General features: G+C 36.5%; 1 protein-coding gene across 2 annotated transcripts in view; it reads right to left on the bottom strand.

Moving 5' to 3' along the window:
* PPP3R1 (protein phosphatase 3 regulatory subunit B, alpha) overlaps positions 1–23,187 on the bottom strand; it is a 37,194-nt gene that overhangs the window by 12,788 nt on the left and 1,219 nt on the right. Inside the window, exons 1-2 of one of the 2 annotated variants that reach the window (XM_063152288.1) lie at positions 4,658–4,678; positions 2,443–2,482 (exon numbers count right to left, since the gene is read on the bottom strand). In XM_063152288.1, the coding sequence (XP_063008358.1) occupies positions 2,443–2,455 (13 nt within the window). In that variant the 5' untranslated portion in view covers positions 2,456–2,482; positions 4,658–4,678. Of the gene's footprint in view, positions 1–2,442; positions 2,483–4,657; positions 4,679–23,187 lie in introns of those variants that run through there. The other variant, XM_063152287.1, reaches the window with a different exon arrangement.

Below are 23,187 nucleotides of genomic sequence, written 5' to 3'. Positions count from 1 at the left end.
CAGCATTAATACATTATTACTAACTGGCAATCTCCAAAAGGTTAAAATTCAAAATCTGTACGCCCTAGATTGCAAGGCAACGTGTGTATTCTGTTTGCCATCTGTTAGAGGTGTGGCAGTTATCTTCTGTTAATTGGGCAGTTTTCTTTATCTCTTCCACAAACCAATCCTCTCTCCAGGGAGGTATCTGCTGTTAATGAGATATTGAGTGTCACGGCATGACTGATAAAAATTACAGCATCCCATTGTGAGATGCTCCACCCAGAGGGAGGAGCCAAGCATTCCTAACTGGATAGAATCTGAGATTTTGAGACACCAGAACAGCCTTTCCACTGGATTCCCAGAGGAACAGCTGCCTTTTCCACTGGATCTTCAGAAGACTATACCCTTCTACAGGATCATTGCTCCAACAGAACCACACCAGCCACTCCATGAGGACTGCTAACAACACCCTCACCAACAGGGTGTCAAGGTCGTATTCTGATTCTGTCAGTGTTGTTTTGTACTACTGCATTGTTTCTTTTATTTTTTATTTTTTTCCCTAATAAAGAACTGTTATTCCTGCTTCCATATCTCTGCCTGAGAGACCCCCCTTAATTTCAAATTTGTAACAATTTGGAGGGAGGGGGTTTACAGTTTCCAGTTCAGGGGAGGCTCCTGAGTTCCTTAGCAGACACCTGTCTTTTCAAACCAAGACACTGTATCAGATGATCTTCAAAGAGATTGTCTGGCCTTGCCTTGAAAACTTTAGACCTGTAAGTGACAACTTCTGGAAGCAGGAGGGACATTTAAAACTTAAAGAACAATGTGAACATCTACTTGCAAGCTTGCTTCCAGACATGCAGCTGTGCACACCCGTGCCCAAAACCCCTGGCTTTCAGAATACTGAGGCACTCAGGATCTTTAAGCACAGCACTATCATTGCAGTGGCTGGGCCCATCCAAGCAAAGGGACATTTTCCCGGTGTGCTGAGTTATGCTGCCCAGGATACAGCCAACCTTCTGCTGTGAGAAAGGCCATCAGAGCAGAACAACCTTTAATCACAGAAAACTTCACATTTGAACAACAGCAGCCTCAACATATCATTTAACCACAGAATATTATGCAAAAATCCTCAGTTTCACTGCAATAAAAATGAGCAAAGAAGTGTAATAATAAACCTTTAGGCTGCCCATTGCTATCAATGATTATAGTTTGTCCTAGAATCAGAAGTTAAGGATGGCAACACACTGCTCTGACACTGACATGACTAGCTAAAAAAATAATTCTTCAGAAACCAGTTTGTCCATAACAAAACACTGACCAATGGAGCAGTAAGATTGAGAGACATACATGATTCAGGAAAACACTACTGAAGTCTTCATCAAGTACAAAACTCCAACCATGTATTTGCATTTAACAAAATATACAGAGAACATTATACAGCTATGCACTGCTGTGAATGATATTCCCAAGTGTTTGCAAACTTATGACTCAAATTAGAATCCATGTAGATGTTCCCATTAGGCACACAGGACTGGCAAAAATTACCAGGTAAAGTCTCATTTCTCTGAAAAAACATATTTAGACAAAGATTTCTCCATGACCATTTATTTTCTATTACAGTTTGAGTTACAAGAGCCACAGGCCAGGACAAGCACATGACAAGCACTGAAAGGAATCTGAAAAGATCTGATTCACCCAAGATAAGGAATTTTATCAAGTGGTTCAGAAGACACATACACATGTCTACACACACTTTAGGGCTGAAGAAAATCACTGAATAGAAAACGCAACTAAGAATAGGTACACTTAGCACAACACCACAAGGACATTTCACAAGACAACCATTTCTATGGTCAGCTTCAGGTGAAAAGATCATCTGATACCTTGTCATTTTTACAGGGTAGACCAACTCCATGAGATGGAGCAACAAATTTCATTCTCACATAGCCCAAAATTAAGTAACACCAAGTGGGTTTCCACCTAACTGCTTGGCTGCACAAGGGTAAAAAAAGCTCATTTAGTCCCAAACCTCTCCTTTCCTCTGAAGGCACAAAGCCAGTTTAAGCAATATACTTCACTCCTAACACAGCATAGACTTCACCATGACTGATCCACACCCCTGAGGAACTGGCACCAGGACTGATGGAAAAGCCCCACTTGTCGAACTAAACTTCACCCTACAGACATCAAGACTATCATAAGGGTTTTTTTTTATATTCTGATGGAAGACTCGAAGAAAACCCTCAAACCTTTAAGTGATTTCTATTTTAAAGATAGACTAGGTTTTGATTCTACAATCTAACAGCAAAAGCTGTATTATTTCCAAAGGTAATTTTTAACATTTTATTCTTTTAGTTAATATATAAACTGCATAACATACATGAAAACTGTCCATATCAATCCCCAAACAAAACTGACTTCTGTAACAATACAGAGTAGCAATTAAAAAAAACTTACAGTGCGAGCACATTTCCAAAGGGTAGCTTGCCTCATTTCCCTGAAACACAACAAGAAAAAAAGAACAAAGTTGCAATTACTCCCAGGTAATCTTTAAGTAACTGTTTAAATTTCAGCACTGTAAGAATCTCTGGCAATACAAGTTACATTGTTATTTAAAAATATATATTTCAGACCCAACAACGACAGACTGTGTTTTATTTGGACAGATCTATGTTACCAAAACATACAAAGAAATATAAAACCATTAAGAGGTCTCCTTAAATAAGAACTCCCATGAAAACGTCAGTTCACATAATTATGACAAGAACTTCAATCCCGTATTCTAAACTCAGAAAAACAAACCCACTACTTATCTATTGAGCAAATGTTACTTTTCAAGTTAAAAATATTTAATTTCAAAACTTCACAAAACCTGCTTTACCATTTTATTTCATAAGCAGAAACAGACATGTCCTTATAAATTCCAATGACAAATCTTACTCAATTTGCATAAGACAACTCTTTTCTTCCCTGAACCACCTGCCCAATCCCCCCAAAAAAGATTCACACAGCAAGAATTATGCAAAAGAAGAATTTTACATGACCAGAAACTCAGACATAACAGCTTTACATTTAAATATTTCTGTAATGTACTATGTTAATACGTTCCTGCTTTGTAACTGAATGGTAAGTCAAAGTAAGACTTTAAATCCTTGCTACATAACAACTGAGTAACAGCACAAAAAACTTAAAACTTTGAGGGTATCAACAATTTAAATGTGTACTCAAGGAAATCAGCATGAACTACTGCAATATGAATGCCAGAAAACACTTAAACTTGGTATTTTCCCCCAGATGCCCCACTTAGAGCCAGAGATCACAATGTGCACATGCTTAATGACTTTTCTGAATCCATTAGCCAAGGAGCAGGCAGATAACTGAAGAGATGCATAACCACATTCAAAACAAATATTTTAAGGGAGTGTATTACACAACAAAACAAAACATATTTCAGACGAGTCTGAGATATTCTATTCAGCAGCATATTCTCTTATGGTGTGGAGCATAAGGGATTCCACAGTCGAGCGCTTGCAAAGAAAGGCTCATCAAAATGATACAAAATCAAACAGAAATAGAGAGACTACTTGACAGAAGGGGAAAAAAAAAGAAAGAACTACGTTTAGCCTAAAAGCTAAAATGTGACTGCATTTCCTAATTAGAGCAGAAAGGAGCAGAACAAACATCTCATGAATCTAAACATGTCCAAGAGGAGACATGTTGTTGTTGTTGAGGGGAGTTGCTTGCATTTTTTTATCTCAGGAAGTTTTCACTTTGCTTATCATCCCCCACAATCCACAGGTTATCCTGGTTCTTTAAAAAACGTTCATGCATTTGCTTTCTAAGTAGGGCAGCAAAAGGTACAGCCTTAATGTCTTCTCCAATGTCTACTTAGAGCAAGACAAAGCAGCAGAACAGAAATGTAGATGAGAACAATCAGGCTATTATAACCTCAAAAGCATGTTAGGGATGTTCTTCAGACAAACTAACTGCACTGTGGCAGGGGATCCAGGAGAGCAGTGCCACATGGAAAATACTGCATGGAACCCAACCAAAGTCTCAGGATAAACAGCAAAGACCAAAATAAGTAGCAAAAGGCTAGTGTATGCATATGAATATAAAAGGGTAGGGAATCTAAAATGGGAGAAAGCAGAATTTTGAAACAAGAAGAAACAGGAACCAGGGGATCCAGCTAGGCTGCTCAAGACACGAGGTCATGAAGAGGCAAGAAAAACACCAGACTGGAAGGCTGCAAATTAAAGGAGAAAGTTGAATTAAAACCAGTGCATTTATGCACATGCACACAAATATACAATCTTAACTACTACTGTTCTGAGCATTTACATCCTTGTTCAGGTCTTGGGAGAAAATTAATTTCTGGTACAGGCTACCAAAATCAATCTGCCTAAAGACACATAAAATGCTTCTGAAAACTAAGCAGGACAAAACAAAAAAAATGGGAATAACTGTTTTCAGTTCATGAATTGAGTAAGTGTAATGTTTATAATGAACCTTACTATGCATTTAGATGCACATGCTAAGTCATAAGTAAGTTATCTAATTGGAGTAGCCTAAAAATTATTTGGAGATCAGGCAAAAAAGTGAATAAACTTCAGCTTAGCTTTTCTTTGAAACAGGTACTGCTAAAAAAAAAAAAAGCGTTCAGAATACTTACCTATCCAGGACTGGATCTTGGATATCTAAAAGGGTAGAAAAATGTAGTAAATGACAATGTAAAAATTACAAGATTATTCAATATTTTCCATATAGTATTTAAGTAAAGTATTTTAAAAAGCAGTTACCTGCTATTGATGCGTTGAATATTCATCTTCACAGGAGATCCAATATTCTTGTAAGATTTAAAAGGATGTTGGTAGGGAGGGGGATTTTTGGAACAAATAAAAATCTGAATTACTCATGCCAAAATTCCTGTTAAACACTGCTGAGACCCAGACAAACACAAAGATGGTGCTCTATATGAAAGCCTTGATCTTCAAAGACTAAGAGGAATGATTTGGTCTGAGGAGCAGGCATTTTTAATCATATTCCACAAGCATCAGTACAAGAAGTTTGCTTACTTGTCCCCAAATACAATCAGAATGTGTATATGCTCTACAAGACAGGAGATAAACCCTGAAACACAAGCACTAAGTAGGCTGAATACTCTTCTTGCTTAAGAAGCAAGGATTGTTTAATAGGCAGGCAGTAAGTAAAATGGAGAGTCTAGAGCTATATCCACATTCATGTGCTCAGTAAAAAAGCAGGGAGCAAAGCACAGCTATGAGACATCATTAAGTATCAAATAAACCCTCTAAGAAAAGGGAAAGAAACTGGATACACATTTTCATCTGTACAGTTTTAATGCAAAGAATTACCTAATTTTAACACCAGATGAGGAAGCATTCTAAAGAATGCTGGAAAATATTCTTTGTGATTTAGTGCACTAACAGAAAATTTGAGTTACTGAAAAAGATCATTATAATTATACACCTTATTCATTAATATAATGCTGCATTTACACTTTACTTTATAGTTTTAAACTGTACTAATCAATAAAGACCAAAGCCAGTGTAAAACTCCAAAGATATAATTTTGATTTATATAAAAAAGTTCATTCATACAAATGCATCTGTAGAGTAACAAGGTTCTGACATAGCATAAGACTGTCAATTTAAAAACCTCATTATAATCTTAGTGTCTCCTGCCAGATATATACTTAGCATACCTCACAAAAAGTCCAAGTATCTACTCATATACACTATATCAACACATTCAGAAACCAGTGACACGTGGTTTGTTGAGGAAATGCATCTTTTACAAAGTCAACACTCCACAAAAGATCTACTTGCACCTATGCCCAGTGTAAAACATGCCTTCCCCAGCTGCATCTGGGTATCACTACCAGGCTGCTGGAACTCTGTTCTCTCTCAAGTTGCACCGGCAGAAAAAGAAGCTGAAATATTACAGATACTTTGAATATCCTTATCCTTTTAGAATAGTCTTGAAATTTTCTTAAATGCTGATAGGAGGCTATAGGTTAATTCCTAGTTAAACAGGCACAAAATCATGATTTGTTGACAGAAATAATTACAGATAAGGGGAAAGTCCAAAATCTACTAACAGAAGGTTGACCCAATTCTGAATACTGCAGAAATGCCAGTTTCCTAGAGAAAAGTCAAAACACATCAGTAAAGGGGTTGACATGACAGGTAATGTATTCCTTTAAGAACAAAATTGAGTTTTGCAATTTTCTACTAAGTATTCTTTTTTCTTTCAGCGGCTGTGCCTTTTTGCTAGGTAAGGACAACCTCTTCATGGACTTTAGTAATTTTATATTCTGTACATTATAAAAACAAGAAAAAAGTTTTTCCTGATTTTTTTCCCTGGCAGCTATTCCAAATACTAATGACTCTATAGTCTTAAGATCAGTTTTGTACATGCTGCTCCAAGGTACAATAGTTGAGGCAATTATCTTGACAAGTGTCCTCTTAGTGAAAGACATGGAGATCTGTGGATAGAAATTAAAAAAGGAAATTAGCAATTAGCAAAATTAGTAACAGAACTTCAATTCTTATCTGCATTTGTTTATACAGAACAGCTTGTACATAGACATCACACTGCAAAGCAGTTCTTCAGCATATATTAATAGAACACTGTTTCTAGGTCTGATTATGCATAACTTTTCTGCATGGAGTGCATCTTTTTGTAAACAGTTCAGAGAGCTAAATTACAGCATCAGCCCTCAATTAGTTTTCTGCTTTTATAAAAAGAGAAAATGTGCTTAAATGTCAGCAGGCCACAATTTCATCCTAGGACTAATCTCAAATTTAGTCCTTCAAAGGGGGTGGGGGGTGTGTGAGTCACTACAAATGAAAATTAATCCCTGGACAGTTTAAAACATTAGGTTCTTTCCACAGACAGGCAGTAAATTCAGCAAGGGGCAAGAGAGGTCTCCTGATCTGTTTAGTACATGTACAGGAGTGGCCGTCCAAGATTTGCAACCTTCTGTGGCAGCATACAAAAGCAATGTAAATGTTCATCCTTGTAAATGGCCTTAAAAATGCAAACCATCTTGTCACAGCCCCGGCTGCTCCAGCTCTGCACTAGATGTTCCTGCATTTGTGTTGTTGATGCAAGGGCACCTCCCGGAGTGCTGGCAACACAATGTATGCTGTGCTTCTTGCATCTGCTCCTGTACCTTCTACACTTCTAATTATCACTGTTAACAAAAGCAAGAAACTTCAGCAGGCAAGTGAAACAGTCATGTCAGCTGGGGACCAGAATGAGGCATTATCAAGATAGCCAACTTCAATTCTTAAATTACACAAAAAGCTGTTTTCCATCATACCCCTACCACAACTTTAAAGAATGGGAGTATTAAAAAGAAAGATGGAAGCAGCTGGCAGCTCACATTTAGGAAGAGCCTACCTATATGTAAGACCCTTCTCCCTGTTCCACAAACATGGAAAATGCTTCTGTTGTCTTTTCTCATTCTTCTCCATACCACCAAAATTAATATTGATGACAATTACCTGTTGCAGAGAATTCTTCCTCCTCCTTTGAGCTCATTTTCCACGTATTGTCACTTTCATAAAGCTTTAACAGTGAAGAACTGTTTGGTGAAAAGAAGTTTGATTTGGGTGGGGGTTTTTTTGACTGTCAGAGGTTCATATTCCTCATCAAAAAACAGCAGGCAAGTAGTCAAACTAAAAAGGACGGTATGTGTTTTCAAGGCTCTGAAAACTTCTGCATGACTAGAACATGTCACATAGACAACTACAGTGGTTTAAAATAAATTTCACACAAAGCCCAGGAAGCGTAAAGCTTTATTAATGTTAATATTTGAATTTCTGAATTAAATGTTGGTCACAAAAATAGGCAAGACCTCACCTATTGTAATTTATACATTTTATAAGGAACATATCAGAGAATTAAACACTAAAAGGAATTTACCAAAGTGCAGATGAAAGACATACACAAAGTTTCTACAGACACCACAAAAAATATGGCTTAAAACAAGAAAAGCAAGAACAAGATTTCAGTGCAAAAAAGCAGCAAGAAAAATACTTTAATCTACCCTGTTCAGAAAGAGTATGAATATACGTCTATTTGGCCTTTTTTGTTAAATTCTATGAGAAGAAAAAACCCTCAAAAACCCTTGAACAAACTACTCAACACAGTAATGTTGCTGTCAGTCCAAGAGGAATCTATGAACCAAGAAAAACAGTCACTCATCTTCTATTTAACAGGAATATCCAATTTATACACTGCAAAATGAAACTTGTAAAGGAAATGTTATAGATAAGATCACCAGGGAATATAGCATTTGTGTTTTGACTTGGAGTAACTAAGTAACCTTTTAGGCTTTTTATTGCAGGCAGTGAACAAACCCACCTAAAATTGGAATATCCAAATATAGTTACCTGAAAGCAAGACTTAACTGAAGAACTTATAAAAGTGCAGACTAACTGCCAAAATTGAGAAAGTAGAACAGCTTGGTGACTTCTGCATTGTTTTATACAAACCAGCTACTAAGTACCTGCTTTGCTTGAAAATATTCCAGGCAGAGAGAGTGCAACTCTCCTAAATACTTCCTCCTCGAATTAGCGGTTCTTCAACACAAGACTTGTACTCAAAGAAAATAAATCCACCTCTGAGATTCTTACGTTCATACTAATGTTGAGTTGGATTTTGTGATGCAAAAATTAAGCAAAGCCAAGAAATTAGAAGACATTGAATAAGAAGGCTTGTGGAAGTTCAAGAAACTTATCAGCGGTGATAGTTTCACTGCTGATCCCAAATTATCAGCTTGTTTTCTAAGATCATGTCCTAAAGAAGGAATTAAAGACATACATAAAAATTCATGTGAGGTGACACCCACCTCACATTCAGTAAGATCAAAAATTAAATATCTCCTAGCAGTGAGCTAGACTACACTCGCCAATCTTGCATTATGTTTTCAGGTCATCAACAAGTCCAGTCTATCTTGAAGCTAGGACAGTATGACAGTGATTTAAGATCTAAGACTTCCAAGCTGAATCCAGCTCAAATGACAATTCATTGAATCTTGAGGACTACACTACAATTTTCACCACCTCAATTCTGCTTATGTTCCATTCATTGTTGTAACCAAAGTCCACGGCATTCCATAGTTATTACCTTGGTTATCCAAAAATCCAATATATTTTCTGGCACTGGACTATCCTATCTGGGCACCTTGCTACCCTTTGGTGCGAGCTTTCCACATGTACAACAGAAAGAATTAAAGAGGGTACAAACGAGCAACAAATTCTTACAGGTTATTCAGAAAAGTCATGGATTAAAGTAAAGTAACTAAGTAAGGAAAGACAGGAAAACAGAGAAGCAACAATAATGATACCAGATAAGTAGCACAGACAAGAAGTATGACAGTAAAGGACTTGGGCACTCCACTGGTATGTAAGAGTTGCACTTCTCCGAGCAAAACTTGCCATCCCCCACATCTGCCAACCATCATCCCTTGAAATTTTATAGTAACTTTTTCTGGGTGCATTCAGATACATTTCTTGTAAAGGTTACCAGAAATCTGATAAACAATTGAACTTGTATCAGCACTCAGCTTTTATGTATCATCTTAAAGGTGAAACCATAAAGGTACAACAGACAGGTCTTACTGTTGTTAACAGGTCTTACTGTTATTGTCAGCTGTTGTTTATAATCTAACTCAATACCTCACCTGTGAATACTAATCAACAGCAAACATCAAGGAAGGCTGTAAGCATTTCACATAGAGAAAAGAGAACACCTCAGGGTGAAAAAAAATCATAAACAAAACCACAAAACCAAACACAGCTTCTTTTAACTTACCTTGGAAAGAAGATTTCAAGTTTTAAATGTGTTACCCCTGAAGCAGCCTAAACTTTTAATCCTGCCTCTAAATAAAATACTCTGTGACCTTCAGTACAGAAGGAACTCAAAAAAAGATTAATACCTAATTCTTCAACATATTTAAATTGCAGACATCAGAGATAATGAACCAAGGCAAAGGGGATTGGTGGATTTGGGATTACAGTAGAGATCAAGTCAGGTTAAAGCTGTTACAGCATTCTGGCATCGCTTCTTTCAAGTATGCCAAGTGTTATAATTCCCTTTGCCACAATAAAAAAAAAGTCTAATTTAAAAAACCAACCAAACAAACAAAAAAAGCAAAAAAAACCACCAAAACACCACCCCCTTATTTTAAGTAAGTGATGATTCCTTAGAAGAGTCTCCCCTTTTGCATGTATGTCAGGTTCTACCACATCCCCTTTCTGGATACAAGAGGCAAGAAAGACTGTCCAAGTTTTAGGGAAAGCCCACAGTTTACTCCTTAGTCACCATCTAATCCAGTCATGTCTCTGCTCAAGCTTCATCAGTCATTTTAAGGGAAGATACTTGTCCCCTGGCTGGCAGTTGGCCAGTAACTTCTGCTATGCTTTATTTAAACACTTCACTGTCCACGGGTCTCCTCCAATGTGAGATATTAATGGCTTAAGGCCATCACAGTCAAGTAACCATTCTAGGATATCACAGGGAAGCCCTAAACCAATGAAACACAAAGCAAAACCAATGTTAGTGATGGCTCCTTTTGCCAAAGCCTCTAGCAGACAGAAAAATTAAAGGAATCAAGAGTGTAACTTACAAGAGGATTCAGCCTTTAATACACCATCTGGCTTTTTTAAGGGAAACACAACAATAAAAAATGCATCTACTCAAATAGGATAACACCAATTTTTAAAATTTTCATGTTTTGAATTTCAAGTTTTCAGGACTGGAAAGCAATCTGTGAAGTCTGTACACTCACAGCAGGGATTATATGATATATATTCATATACATCATCCTATAGCATTCCCTATCTGAACTCCATTACACTTGCTCAGCTTCCAACAAAAATCGAGACTTGCATGATATTGAAGGTATGATTAAGTAGTTGGTTTAATCATAGATCTCTACATGCAGACACAAACAATAGTTACTCACCTGCAGTGTCTCCCAGAAAAAAAAGTCACCCAAGACAGAATAAGACATACAGACTCAGCAGAAACAACAAAGCAGTTTGCTAAATTGCTTAATAAGAAAGAATGACCAAAGATAAAAGCAGTTTTACTGCGAAGTCCTTTTCCTGAATTTGGAGGACAAAAGAAGCCATGAGGTCAGAGCCTACACTGATAATATCATTTACTAGGTATGTATGTATTCCCCTAAATCACCTCACACAACTTCGATGCAGACATAATAAAAACCTAAAAGATAACTAGATAACTAGATAACTAAAAGATAACTAGATTACTGTAAACTTAACTCAATTGTCTCATCTGTAATATGTGAGACAACTTATATTTTCTGTTCCATTTTATGATCACCCTAATAGAGTTTGCAGTATGTCAGATAGATAATAAAAAGTGCTGGAAACAAACATAGTGAGTTTTTAAAACTGGGTACGGCAGAGAATAGGTTGTGCCACATTTAGAGAACTAACAAATTAATCTTGTTATTTGAAGGAGAAAAGCAAAACCTCATACGTATGAAAAACCATAGAAAACAGTAAGAGCTCTCATTGTAAAAACCTGTAAAAACACCACAATCTGTAAATAAAACTTAAGAGAAAAATAGTGACAGGAACAAAAGTGTTAGCTTTATGAGCTAAGGTACATTTCACAATTTCATCTGGCAGTTCCCAGCTGCCACTCTTTAGCAGCAACCACCCAATCTGCTTATCCAATCACTTCAAAGCTCACATTTCTTAAGCTTGCATCACTCCGAAAAATTCTCAGAACCCTGCAATTTTAAGTGCATAAATGAATAATGAACTCTCAAAAAGCCAAGGAAAGGAGTTTCCCAGAAGGATTCTGAAGCAACACAACCTTTAGTAGGGAAACAATAAAATTCTGCTATTACTAAATGAAGTCCTGATGCAATTAAGAGTTCACAATGGGAAGGCTTTGGGATTAACAGTTTGTTCCTCCACTGCTTCTGAAGGAGTCCCAGAAAAATTTGCAAGATAATAATTTATTTGTTCCATTTAGCTTAATATACTGGTTTCACCTACAAAACTTCTTTCCACTTTTACAACACAGAGTGAAGTTTATTCAATTCCCTTAGCTAAAGAGCAGACCATGGCAACTGGTCCTTTTCAGCTTTAAAGACAATTGCAGTAAAGTTTCTCAATCAATCCACCCCATGTGCTGTTATATGGACTAACCCCACACTAGTCAAAATGAAACCAAGACCACACCGTCCAGAACATTTGTGATCCAAGCACAAAACTAGGTAGAAAATGCAAATGACTGCAAAACAACAGACACATCATATACTTTGGAAGTACACAGTGCAAAAGTTTCTCTAAGGAGTATGAGAGGAAACATGGGACTGAAGACTTTATCAAGTGACTGAGGTGTCCTGGGATTTTCAGTTAGGAGCCAACATCTTAACAAAGAAATTGCATTAACTTACATTTAATAAGATTTTAAAGAGAAACAAAAAATCAAAGCATATCACACTGATCTTGTTTTCTTGTTTTTTGGGACAGTGATGGATATAAACTGGACATCAGACACTTAGGAACACCAATTTAATCACTTCATTAGTAGGAAGGACTGTTTCCCCCTTTGTGGGTGAATATGAACACAGAAAATCCAAGTAACTGCAAACAATAAATTGTGTCACATTAATGTGAAAGAACAACTACAGATTTCGAAAAGTAAACTAACACAGAGGAAAAAGGGAAAAAAAACTTCATTCAAAACCTTAGGGCAAAACATGTAAGCATCACCAAGAACCTGGAGGTACTACAGAGTCCCACAATTTTGCCAGAAATTAAGATTATACCCAAGCTGTTATTTAGCACATCATACTCAGTCAAATGAAGAAAAGACAAAAGTACCCAGAAGAGTCAAAACACTCATTTTTGAAGATAAAATACTCAGTAGCTAATTAAAGCTCTTTCAGCTTCTCTCTTGCTCCACAACAATTTGAAGATAAAACAAATTTTTCCCAGAAAACAGACAATGCTCCAAACTTCCACTTCAACACAAAGCAATAATGACCTCACCCCTGGCTGACCTACATATAAATAGGTACAGAACAATTACTTTACAAGAAGATATTAACTTGATCTAAGCCATACTGAAATACAATTTGCTTTCTATATTCTCATGAGGCTGCTTTTAATTAGGCCAATTAAACTCTCAGCATTTCCAGTGACTATAAAATGAAAAAAAACCAAACTAGGAAGCTTCAGGAAGCAACTCTACAGACTAAGCCCCGTAAAAACTCTATCAAGTTAACTGGTATTTCAATATCCCTCCAAAATTAATAGTCAAAGAATTATATTCTCTGTAATATTTCCAAGTCAAGCACTCTTGCCACTAGATTAATGAGTGTGAAATACAGGCTTTCATTTCTCTGCATTGTTTTTCAACCATGTCTAGTAGATTGTGGAAATCACAGTCACTTAAGGTATAGGACTTGCTTGCAAATTTAAACTTCTTTTTGAGTAATCTTCAAAAACCCAAAGGCTATCAATATCTATAGAATCAAAAGTTACCTCTTAAAAATATGAGTTGTGATACTCCAAATACAAGAAATGAGTAAATTAAAGGATTGCTCAGTCTTCTGAAGTTTCTGAACTTCTGGATTGGCTTGTACAAAGAAGACAATTAACTCCAAAAGCCTGAACTCTACAGGCAGAAAAAAGCACAATATCCATTAGATCAGTTTCCTATTACTACACTTCAGCAATGCAGCGAGGATTAAAAAGGAGTAAGAACATTTCTCTTTGCAGAGGGTTTTTCCAAAAAGCAGAAAAGGAGCTACAGCAGTCACAGAACCCCAAGCAAAGAAAATAAATCTCAACCCTAATTTCTGCAAGAAATGACTACAGATCCTCAGGCCTGATTAGGCTGAGACAAATACGAAAGATAAGAATTTAGCTAGAAATGAAATGTAGCATGTTGTCCTCTGACAGGAAGTAACGAACATACAAATTACTATATTTGCTAATATATAATTCTGTAACTAGTTACATATATCCATTAATGTCACACAATTAATGTGTTTCTTCCTCATGTAGCTAGCAAAGGTCCCTTGCCACAGACTGTTAACAAACTCGAGCAAGGAAAGTATGGAAGATCACTATCAGTTACAAAATAAGTTTAGGTGGCTTCTTTTTCTAGGGGAGTTTAGACAGTAGATTCACTGCAAGTGGTATTTATCGAGGGCAAAGAAAATACCAAAGATATATTAACAGATTATACTGCATCATATAACAGCATTATGATACTTAAAAGACTCTACTGCAGTTCAACATAATTCCCTATTCACAGAGACAGGTTAGAAACAGTCAAGAACAACATGACCTGCATATCTTTCTCTACCAATTGATTTTCCCAAGTTTTTAGATTTCAATAGTGTATTCAGTCATGTGTTAACTGCAAAGGGAAAGGCTTTAGGAACAGTTGCACAGGTATTATAAATTAATCTGAAAAGGCCTGAAGCAAAAAAACAAGATGATGTAGCTCTACTGCATAAAACAGTTTAGTGGCAGTTTTAACAAACGTCCTTGAGCAGGAAAGTGTAAGTACCAATTCAGAAAGTATCAGCAATTCACAAGGCTCTACCACAAGGGGTTAGAACAGAGTCAGAAAGTCACACAGAGTCAGGAAAGTCAGCACTGCACAGAAACGGGCTGCACATGCAGATGCTGTCACCGGCCTTTCTTCCCATGTAAGAAATGTAAAAACAGTTCAATACCACTTGGGAAGTCAAAAAGGGAAATCTAAGTTTGAAAGGAGATAAACATCTTACAGCCCAACAGCTGCCCAACAAGAAGAGAGAAAGAGGAAACAGGATGATTAAAAAAAAGATCACAAAGCAGGCAAAATGTCATTCAGGCTTCACCACAAAAGAGACTGAAGAACATTGTGAAGAATTTTGAAAACGACACATACCTCAAAACAAAAAAGACAGTTCAAAAATGGGATTTGATTTCACAAACTGACATGAACAAAAAACAATCAAGGAGGCAAAGATGCAGAACTGAGCAAGATGTGCAAATCAAAGGAAGAACCAGTTTGTGCTGAAGGGGAATTGTTGCATAGAAACACAATCTGAAATATTAACCTTTTTTGTATTCTCAACCTGTTAGCACTAATCTTGTTTTGTCTTTTGCTTTTTTACTAAAGGAAAATAATCAGAACTTGCAGCTGTCAGCTAATAAATGGAAACATTTTAACAAGTTCTGGTTTAGTTTATGCTATTCAAGGATTCACAAAGAATAAAAATGAATCATATGGTTTGAAAACAGGTCCTACCAACACTATGATCCAAAACAGAGGGATCAAATCCACTGTAATTATCAAGAAATTTACAAAACATTAAACAGGTCTTTTTGGCATCACCAGCTTCTATTCTAAAATGAATCTTTAATTTCCAGCACTCAAGAGTATTCCACAAATTAGAAATTGGTGTTCTGAAGATGCATTATAAATTTCCAAAGTCTTCCAATTATCACAGATTTCCCAATAAAATTAAAGCAAAATGGAACGTAATAAAGCACAACCAAACAAACAAAACAAACAAACAAAAAAAAAACACCCCCACCCCCCCCAACAAAACAAAACAAAAAAACCCCCAAACAACAACACAACTGCTTTTTCAATTAAGGTTTTCCCCACTATGAAATATTTGAAACCTTCAGACAAGTTTTCTTTTTATGAAATGTGTCATAGAGAAAGTACTGACTATTTTTAGTCATAACACTGAGGTGATGTCCATTCAGGAGTTTGTTATATTAAGTAATACTCAAATGCTATTTAGAAGAATATTTTAGGTGAAGTTCTTCATGACAGGAACTGGTTTATTTCTTACAAACAGGAATGCAAATATTGAGTATCACTTTTCCTACAAGCTAGTAATAGGGTACTCAAAGGATTACATTAGAAGTCCAAACCAATTTCAGTAACTTATAAACATTCATGTCAAATGTTTGAAGAATTATCCAAAATCTCATTACCAGAATAGTTCTAAGATATCTAAACTAAAAATTCACAGCATTTGCTAAAGATTGCTTAATCTTGACAGAACTCAAGGCTTATTAATTGCCGTAATTGACAATACAATCATAAACTGCTGTCCTGAAGAGCCATAAATTTTCTTAAGTAGTAAATGTACATAAAGTTGTAAATGTATGTAAAAGCAAGCACAAGAGTACACACAGTGCAGCACTAAAAATATTACTGGTATTTATAGGGTCTACAGGTTCCAAAAGAAGTCCAGCAGATGCACCTCTGCAGAGCCCCAGGGACCTCCAGTCATAATTACCAGTTGCTCACAATCAAGAATCCAGTCCACAGCGCCATAGAAAGACTGACACAATTGTGCATGTAATCTCAATCACAGAATCACAGGCCGCCATTTTTCTGCTATTCACCATTTTATCTCTTCATGTGCCATACCTTCAAAAACTTGCAGTTTGCAAGCATTAAAGGCAGTATATAATGCATATACATTTGCATACTAGTTTGTAATACAAACTGCAAATCAAAGAACGCTTGTAACTTTAAACAAAGCCGTTTAGCAACTCTTTGTGAAACACTGGGCAACAAGGCTTGACTTGACACAACATTTACTGCACTGCACAGATGCTACACAGTATCTCTGAGAAAGTAGGTAAAACTACTAGTAAAACCCATCCTTTCTCCAAAACCAATTTTTCTGGAATCTTTAGTTGTTCTGCCCCCTGCTATAGACCAGTACACTATTACTCCCTAATTACATAAAAATGCCTACATCTAAACCCACCATCTTCTCATTCTGCTCCATTTTAGACCCCTTTACTCACATGACTTGTTTTCTCACCACTAAAGGGCATCTGGCCACCTTTCAACTCATCATCCCATTTTTTCAAGGCCTCTCAAAAGAGGATTTTTCAGAACTGACCTTCAGCAAAACTCAGCTGCATCTCTAGAGCTGCACTATAATATTCAAGAGTACACAAGATTCAAACTTACTAACCTTTCATATTTTACAAATTACATTTATCTGATTTTTCAATGCATTTCAATCAAATTTGTTTATCTGAAAACAAACAAACAAAAAAAGCCCCTAACACCAGCGGTACCTCCTGCAAATGCCTTAGTCTAATTAATAAAATAAACAGTGTTTTGAATAAAATATTTCAGGAAAACTAACACTGCTTTTATAACAATAACTCGACAAATTTAATAGGTGGCAAACAGGTATTTTAGTTGATACCTCTGAGAAGAAAAGTTATTAGAGTGCCAAGATAGTCTACTTGAATCAAATATAAAAATCAAGTCTATTTATTCATCTGACATTTTTACTACTGCTGCTTAGAAGTTCTCCTATTTATCATAGATTTTTTCCCAGACTTTTTAGTAGATCTACATGCAATCAAGCTTTAATCTAAAAAAATCTGTGAAGTGTCACTTTAGCATTATCAACAAAACTGACCGATGACTGCTCAAATACCACAGTGCTCAAATACCACCTGTTAGCAGTGGCTAAATACTAAATTAAACTTCCCAAGGGAACATTTTATATACACAAAACTGAAAAGCTGTTCAGTCATCATGCCTACAAGATACATGAGTTCTCCTTCACATGCTCAGGTCTGAAGCATAGCCATGGAGTTTATTGAAAAAGAAACCCCAACAGCAAACCAAACTAAACTCCTTTTAAAGTCCTTTCTGCTAGTCATAGTGTCATTCAGCAGAGGGAATTCCAGTGACATTTTTCAACTTCAGAGATGCTATTCAGAACCTACACAGTCAGCAGTGAAACAAGTTGGTTTTGTCCTTTACTACTTATTACAAAAAAAAAATCCCAAAACATCTAATAAATGCACACAGAGGAGATACTCACAGGATAACAACAGAGAAGAGGTAGAAAAAGAGTCCTGTAGTTTCCAGCTGATGAAAATAAGGGGTAAAAATCTCTGTATTTGTCACAAATACATCAGAGGAAGAAAATGTTCCACAGCATTTAAAGATTATACTAGTCTAGGGTTGTATTCTCGTGAGAATCACAGCAGAATCCACTTTTCCAGTAGCTTCGTTTCCTCACAGAACATATCAACCCTGGGTTTCATTTCTGGGCTTCCTATCTGTTGTCCCATTGATTCCTCTCCTGCCACTCACAAATTCTGACTGAAGTGCTTCCATAAATGTCTTAATACATTTTTTTTTAATTCCCCTTACCTAAGTTAGGAACTATTGTAACTTTAAGCTGACTCAAGCTTCAGTTCTGTGCCTTAAGTTTGCTTTAAAACGTTCATCAACACAGACTTTGCAAATATGCACTGACACAACCTGTTTACAGCTCGAAAGCCAATATTTTTAATTGCAGTTCCTCAGAAATGCTGCCTTTAATCCAACACATTTAATGGGTTTCCAAGACTTCTGTAATGCAGTTAAGGATTATTTCTATCACTAGATTTCTTCCTTAATTGTGGAATGGAGTATCAACAGCAGGGCCAAATGACTGTCAAGTTACAAGTGAGTCAGATATAGTCTCCAGCCTGTTTTATATCATCAACACAGTTTTGCCCAAACAGTTAAAGTGCTTGTAGCAACATATAAAACACTGTCTACATGGAAAAAGCCTAATAAAGTATAGCTATCAAATTAAAATTTTCAAGCTACAAAAAATGTCAAAATTAAGAAGAAATGACACTCCAGAAATTACTTTGCTTGAAAGATGGTGGTTTTATTCTTAGACACACCTGAAATTTAAAAAAAACCCAACTCTCCACAGATTTCTGCCATTCAAATTATATATGTAAGACCTGAATAGAGAGACAAGACATAATTTAATCTTAGCCCTCGTTAAAATAATCTCAATATTACTAAATACATTATTTCATCCAGTGACCAAAAAAATCTAGCTACATCATTGCATTGCGTGCACAAGTTGTATGCACAAATTCTACCCCAAGTAGAATATGCTGCTTCTAGTCCTGGACCTTCCCAGAATACCTGAACTGGTATATCAAAAGATCTATCACAGATTAAAAGATGTTGGTGCATGTCCAAGACTTTCCCACTTCATTCAGCACATTAAGGCAATCTCTGCAGCTGATCTTTCTGACACTGCTGGCGACAAGATTACTTGACGCCACTGACAACTAAGAAACAGAGTAGCTTCTGCAAGATATTAAAGGCCTATCTCCAGCTCTAATCTCAAAAAGCAGTCACTTTAAGTAGCTAAACGCTGTTACAAAGATGTTGGAAGAAGGCAGCCAGTAACTACTGAACACCATCACATGCCTTAAGCCAAATAGACAATGTACAGCACATTGTCTAGTGGCTGCATTTCAACTCCAAATCCCAAGACCCCTAAATTTTGTAACAGTTTACTTGATTTAGACATATTTCTTTTCAAACCCACAAACACACATTGCCAGTATCACATACTAATGCTAACTTCTAAACAATAACAAGGACCTAGGATAAGTTTATTACCCTGCTATGATCTCGACCTGTTCCATTTACAGAACAAGGTCAATATTTACCAGCTTCACAAGAGCATAGCAAGTTAAATTCTTACCGTTTTTGGGAAAGAAAGAACATATTTAAGTAATTTATATAATCATGTCAGCCAAAAAAATTCCAACTGTTTCAAGAGTTCTAACTTTTCTATATTTTAATTAACATAGGCCTGAGAGTCAAACAAGATGCTTATTTTCTAATGTTATCCTGCTCAGAGGTTCCAGCTGCGTAACCTTTAAGCACAAGCACTTTTTATGCCGACATATTCCTCTCATCATTCCTTCCCCACCATCTCAATTTTTACTCCCTCATCCTCACAGTGCTCACTCCTCCCGCAGCAGAAGACTTGGATCATGACAAGGACATCACATAGTAGCAACTTCTCTGTTTCTGCTGATTCTGGCAAAGAAATAGCATGTAGGAAGTATGGAAAACAGCCAGTCCCCTTTACTCCCAAGGAACATACAGGAATAAACAAGGTCAGGAAAACAGAAAAATATATAGTCCAGAAGAAAACAACAATGGAAAACTGGAAAATGTGTCACTATATGAACTGGCTGCCAATGAACAAAGAACTGTTCTAATTTTTTATTAATCTGTCTCCTAATTACAACTTGACAAATGATATTACACAGAGAAGGGAAAACAGGCTTGGCAAGGAAGACGAGGAGCAAGGAAATCGAGAGCAAATTGTTTTCAAGAAGTCACATATTAGCTCAAGCTACAAAAAATGTTTTTTCATTAAAACAATTTTTCATCATCATTTCATATAGTTACACCAAAGTCTTTGGAATCATGGAATCAGTTCAGTTGGAAAAGACTTCTGAGATCACTGAGTCCAACCTACAGAACTTTACGCTCAACTACCACTCAGATTTAAAATGTTTTAGGAGAGGATACAGTTTTCTGTAGTGAAACACTGCTAAATACAGGCAGCAAAAATGGGGAGGGAAAGCAAAACAATTCTTCAAACTAGAAGAATAAAAATCATAGCAATGTGAAAAATCTTATGCAAGATTAATTTATGAATTACAGTAGAAAAAGAATATTAAGGACACCTACAATTAAAAAAAGCTATTTCTTCTGTAACACTGCCAGGTAAGCACCACTTCAGCACCCAGATTAAGGGGCTGGAGTATCTCTCTTAGAAGGAATGGCTGAGGGAGCCAGGACCTAATCAATGTCAGTATCTGAAGGGAGTGCTCCAGAAGGACGGACCAGGCTCTGTGTGGTAGTGCTGAGCAAAAGGACAAGAGCAATGGGCAGAAACTGACACAGAGAAGTTCCACCTGAAGGTGAGGAAGAATTTTTCACTGTGTTGTGTACTGTGTAGCAGAACAGAACACCCAGAGAAGGTGCGGAGTCTCCCTCCGCAGAGATATTCCAGAACCATCTGGGTACAATCCTGTGCAATGCGCTCCAGGACAGCCCTGCTTGAGCAGGGAGGCTGAAGCAGGTGACCCATTGTGGAACCTTCCAACCTGACCCATTCTATGAGGTGGCAGAAGCAGACAGAGAGAAATGGTTTGGCATAAAAATGTGCATTTCTGCCTCATCTCATTCCCTCGGAAATACCAGAATTACTGAATTCTCTTTTTCTGGCACCGATAGACAGAGGACAGTCCCATCTACTTTAAGATATGAGCAAAGCCCAAAATTTAGGTGTTATTAATCCACTCCCTTAAAATTTTCCTTTCACCTGCTAAGCCAGATGCTTTAGGTCATGAATATACTGAAGATTCTGAGGTATGCCCGCCACAAACTACTTTCCCTTCAACTACTCAACTGTCATTCTCCCTATTGTTAAATTAATAGTTAAACCACATAAAAACAGAATCCTACTTCTACCACAGGAATGGTGAAAAAATATAATTACTTTTTAAAAAGTCTTTTTTTCCCCTCTCTACCAACAGGCTCTATCTCCCTGTTTAGGAATAACTAGCTTTTTGTTCTGCTTATAAGCAAAGCATGTAACACCCTCCCCGCTAAATAGTAAAGAATTGTTTAAGATGGTCTTATGGGGTTGTTTTTTTTCATTTTATTAAAAACCTATTTAGGAGGTTCTTTACTCCAATAATTTAGAACCAGTGTCAGATCAGTTCTGGAAAATGCACTAGAGGCTCTAGTATTCAAGTGAAGTGAGTCAAAACAACTGAATAAGAGACTAGTTAAGACAGATGCACAATGTAACATGTTTTGGGCGATTCCTGCAGAATTCTGGGGCTTCTGTACTACATCTATGAAGTTCAAGATCTGGATATGAACCAGAACACAGACCATCCCAATAAGACAGAATTTATCTAAAACTAAGATCATTTAATACCTTTATCTGTGCTGTTTACCTTTTCCTAGAAAACACTACTCATAGGAAAAACTTGCTAAGTCAACTCTGACAAAAATAGCTTATCAACATTACTTCCAGCATTATGTAATGGACTCGTCATCGTATGCTCTGATAGATTATTTTAGAACCGGCTATACCTAAACATCCAGAAGAACATTCTTTGACTCACTACATGTTTTTGTTTTACTACAAACACAACAATACATTCACCTCTTTTTTCATGATTACTGTCAGCTCTCTCATTCTGCAAGAGCATAAAGGAAATGTTGTTCTAGACTGTGAAAAAGGAATTTCTCTAATACCATAAGGGTTGAAACACGATGTACTCCATTAAAACTGAACTCTTTCAATTAGTCAGGAAAACATTCCCTGACTAATGACAAAAAAAAAAAAAAAAAAGAATAGCAACTTAAATTAAATGCTGGGTGTGTTTTTTTGTTAATGTATCATTTTATATTGATTTTCAGACTAAAAGGCACCTAAGATCAGGTGGTACCAGAACCAGTGTAGTGATATAGCTACAGTAGCGCTATGCTTACTTGAGAAAACAAGCACCTCTACTGGCAGAGATAACATTCATAACATAACATCTTTTTTCCCCAGCATATATATTTCTACATTGCAATGCATCATACACAAACACTATTCAGGAAGCAATGAAGTAATGATCAACATGATTACATCATCAAAAGATCATTAGAAAGCTTTAATTACAACAGAACGGATGAAAAAAATAGTCAAAGCTAATAATACATTAAAGTTAAGTTCATTAAAGTCTCCTGACATGCATATGGGCATCACAGTTAAATAATATTTCTTTCCATTTATATATATTAGGGTGTCACATATGGCAGGTCTTTGAGAACAAAATTTTCACAGAAGATCCAACTACTGGCAGGATGAACACAACTGTTGTGTGGAAAATGATCACTGTTCATGATGATCTATACATTCAAAGTAACTATCAGTACTGCAACCATGGCATAAGTGATAATAATTTTTTTAAGCCTCAAATTCCTTAATACCTTGTTCTCAAAAGATGAACTTTTCTTCCCCCCCCCCGCCGTCTTGATGTGCTCGCAACCGAAACCAAAGATTTATACACTTCAAAACACTTCTCCAAATGCACATCTATTAAAGTGTACACAAAAAACCAGCCTGAGCATGGCACATCTGATTCTGCCACAACTTTATTTTTTAAAGGAAAGATTGCAATGTCTGCTTAAAAACAAAAGGAAACCTATTTTTGACTTCCAGGCCCTGTGAGGTCTAATGTGCATTGTGATAACCAGCTGGCCTCGCTCTGAAAGGGCTAAAAACAACAACAAAAAACA

This window comes from Melospiza melodia, chromosome 3 (genome assembly GCF_035770615.1).
Source record: "Melospiza melodia melodia isolate bMelMel2 chromosome 3, bMelMel2.pri, whole genome shotgun sequence".
Taxonomy (NCBI): domain Eukaryota; kingdom Metazoa; phylum Chordata; class Aves; order Passeriformes; family Passerellidae; genus Melospiza; species Melospiza melodia.
This window is presented reverse-complemented; position numbering and strand designations above follow the sequence as displayed.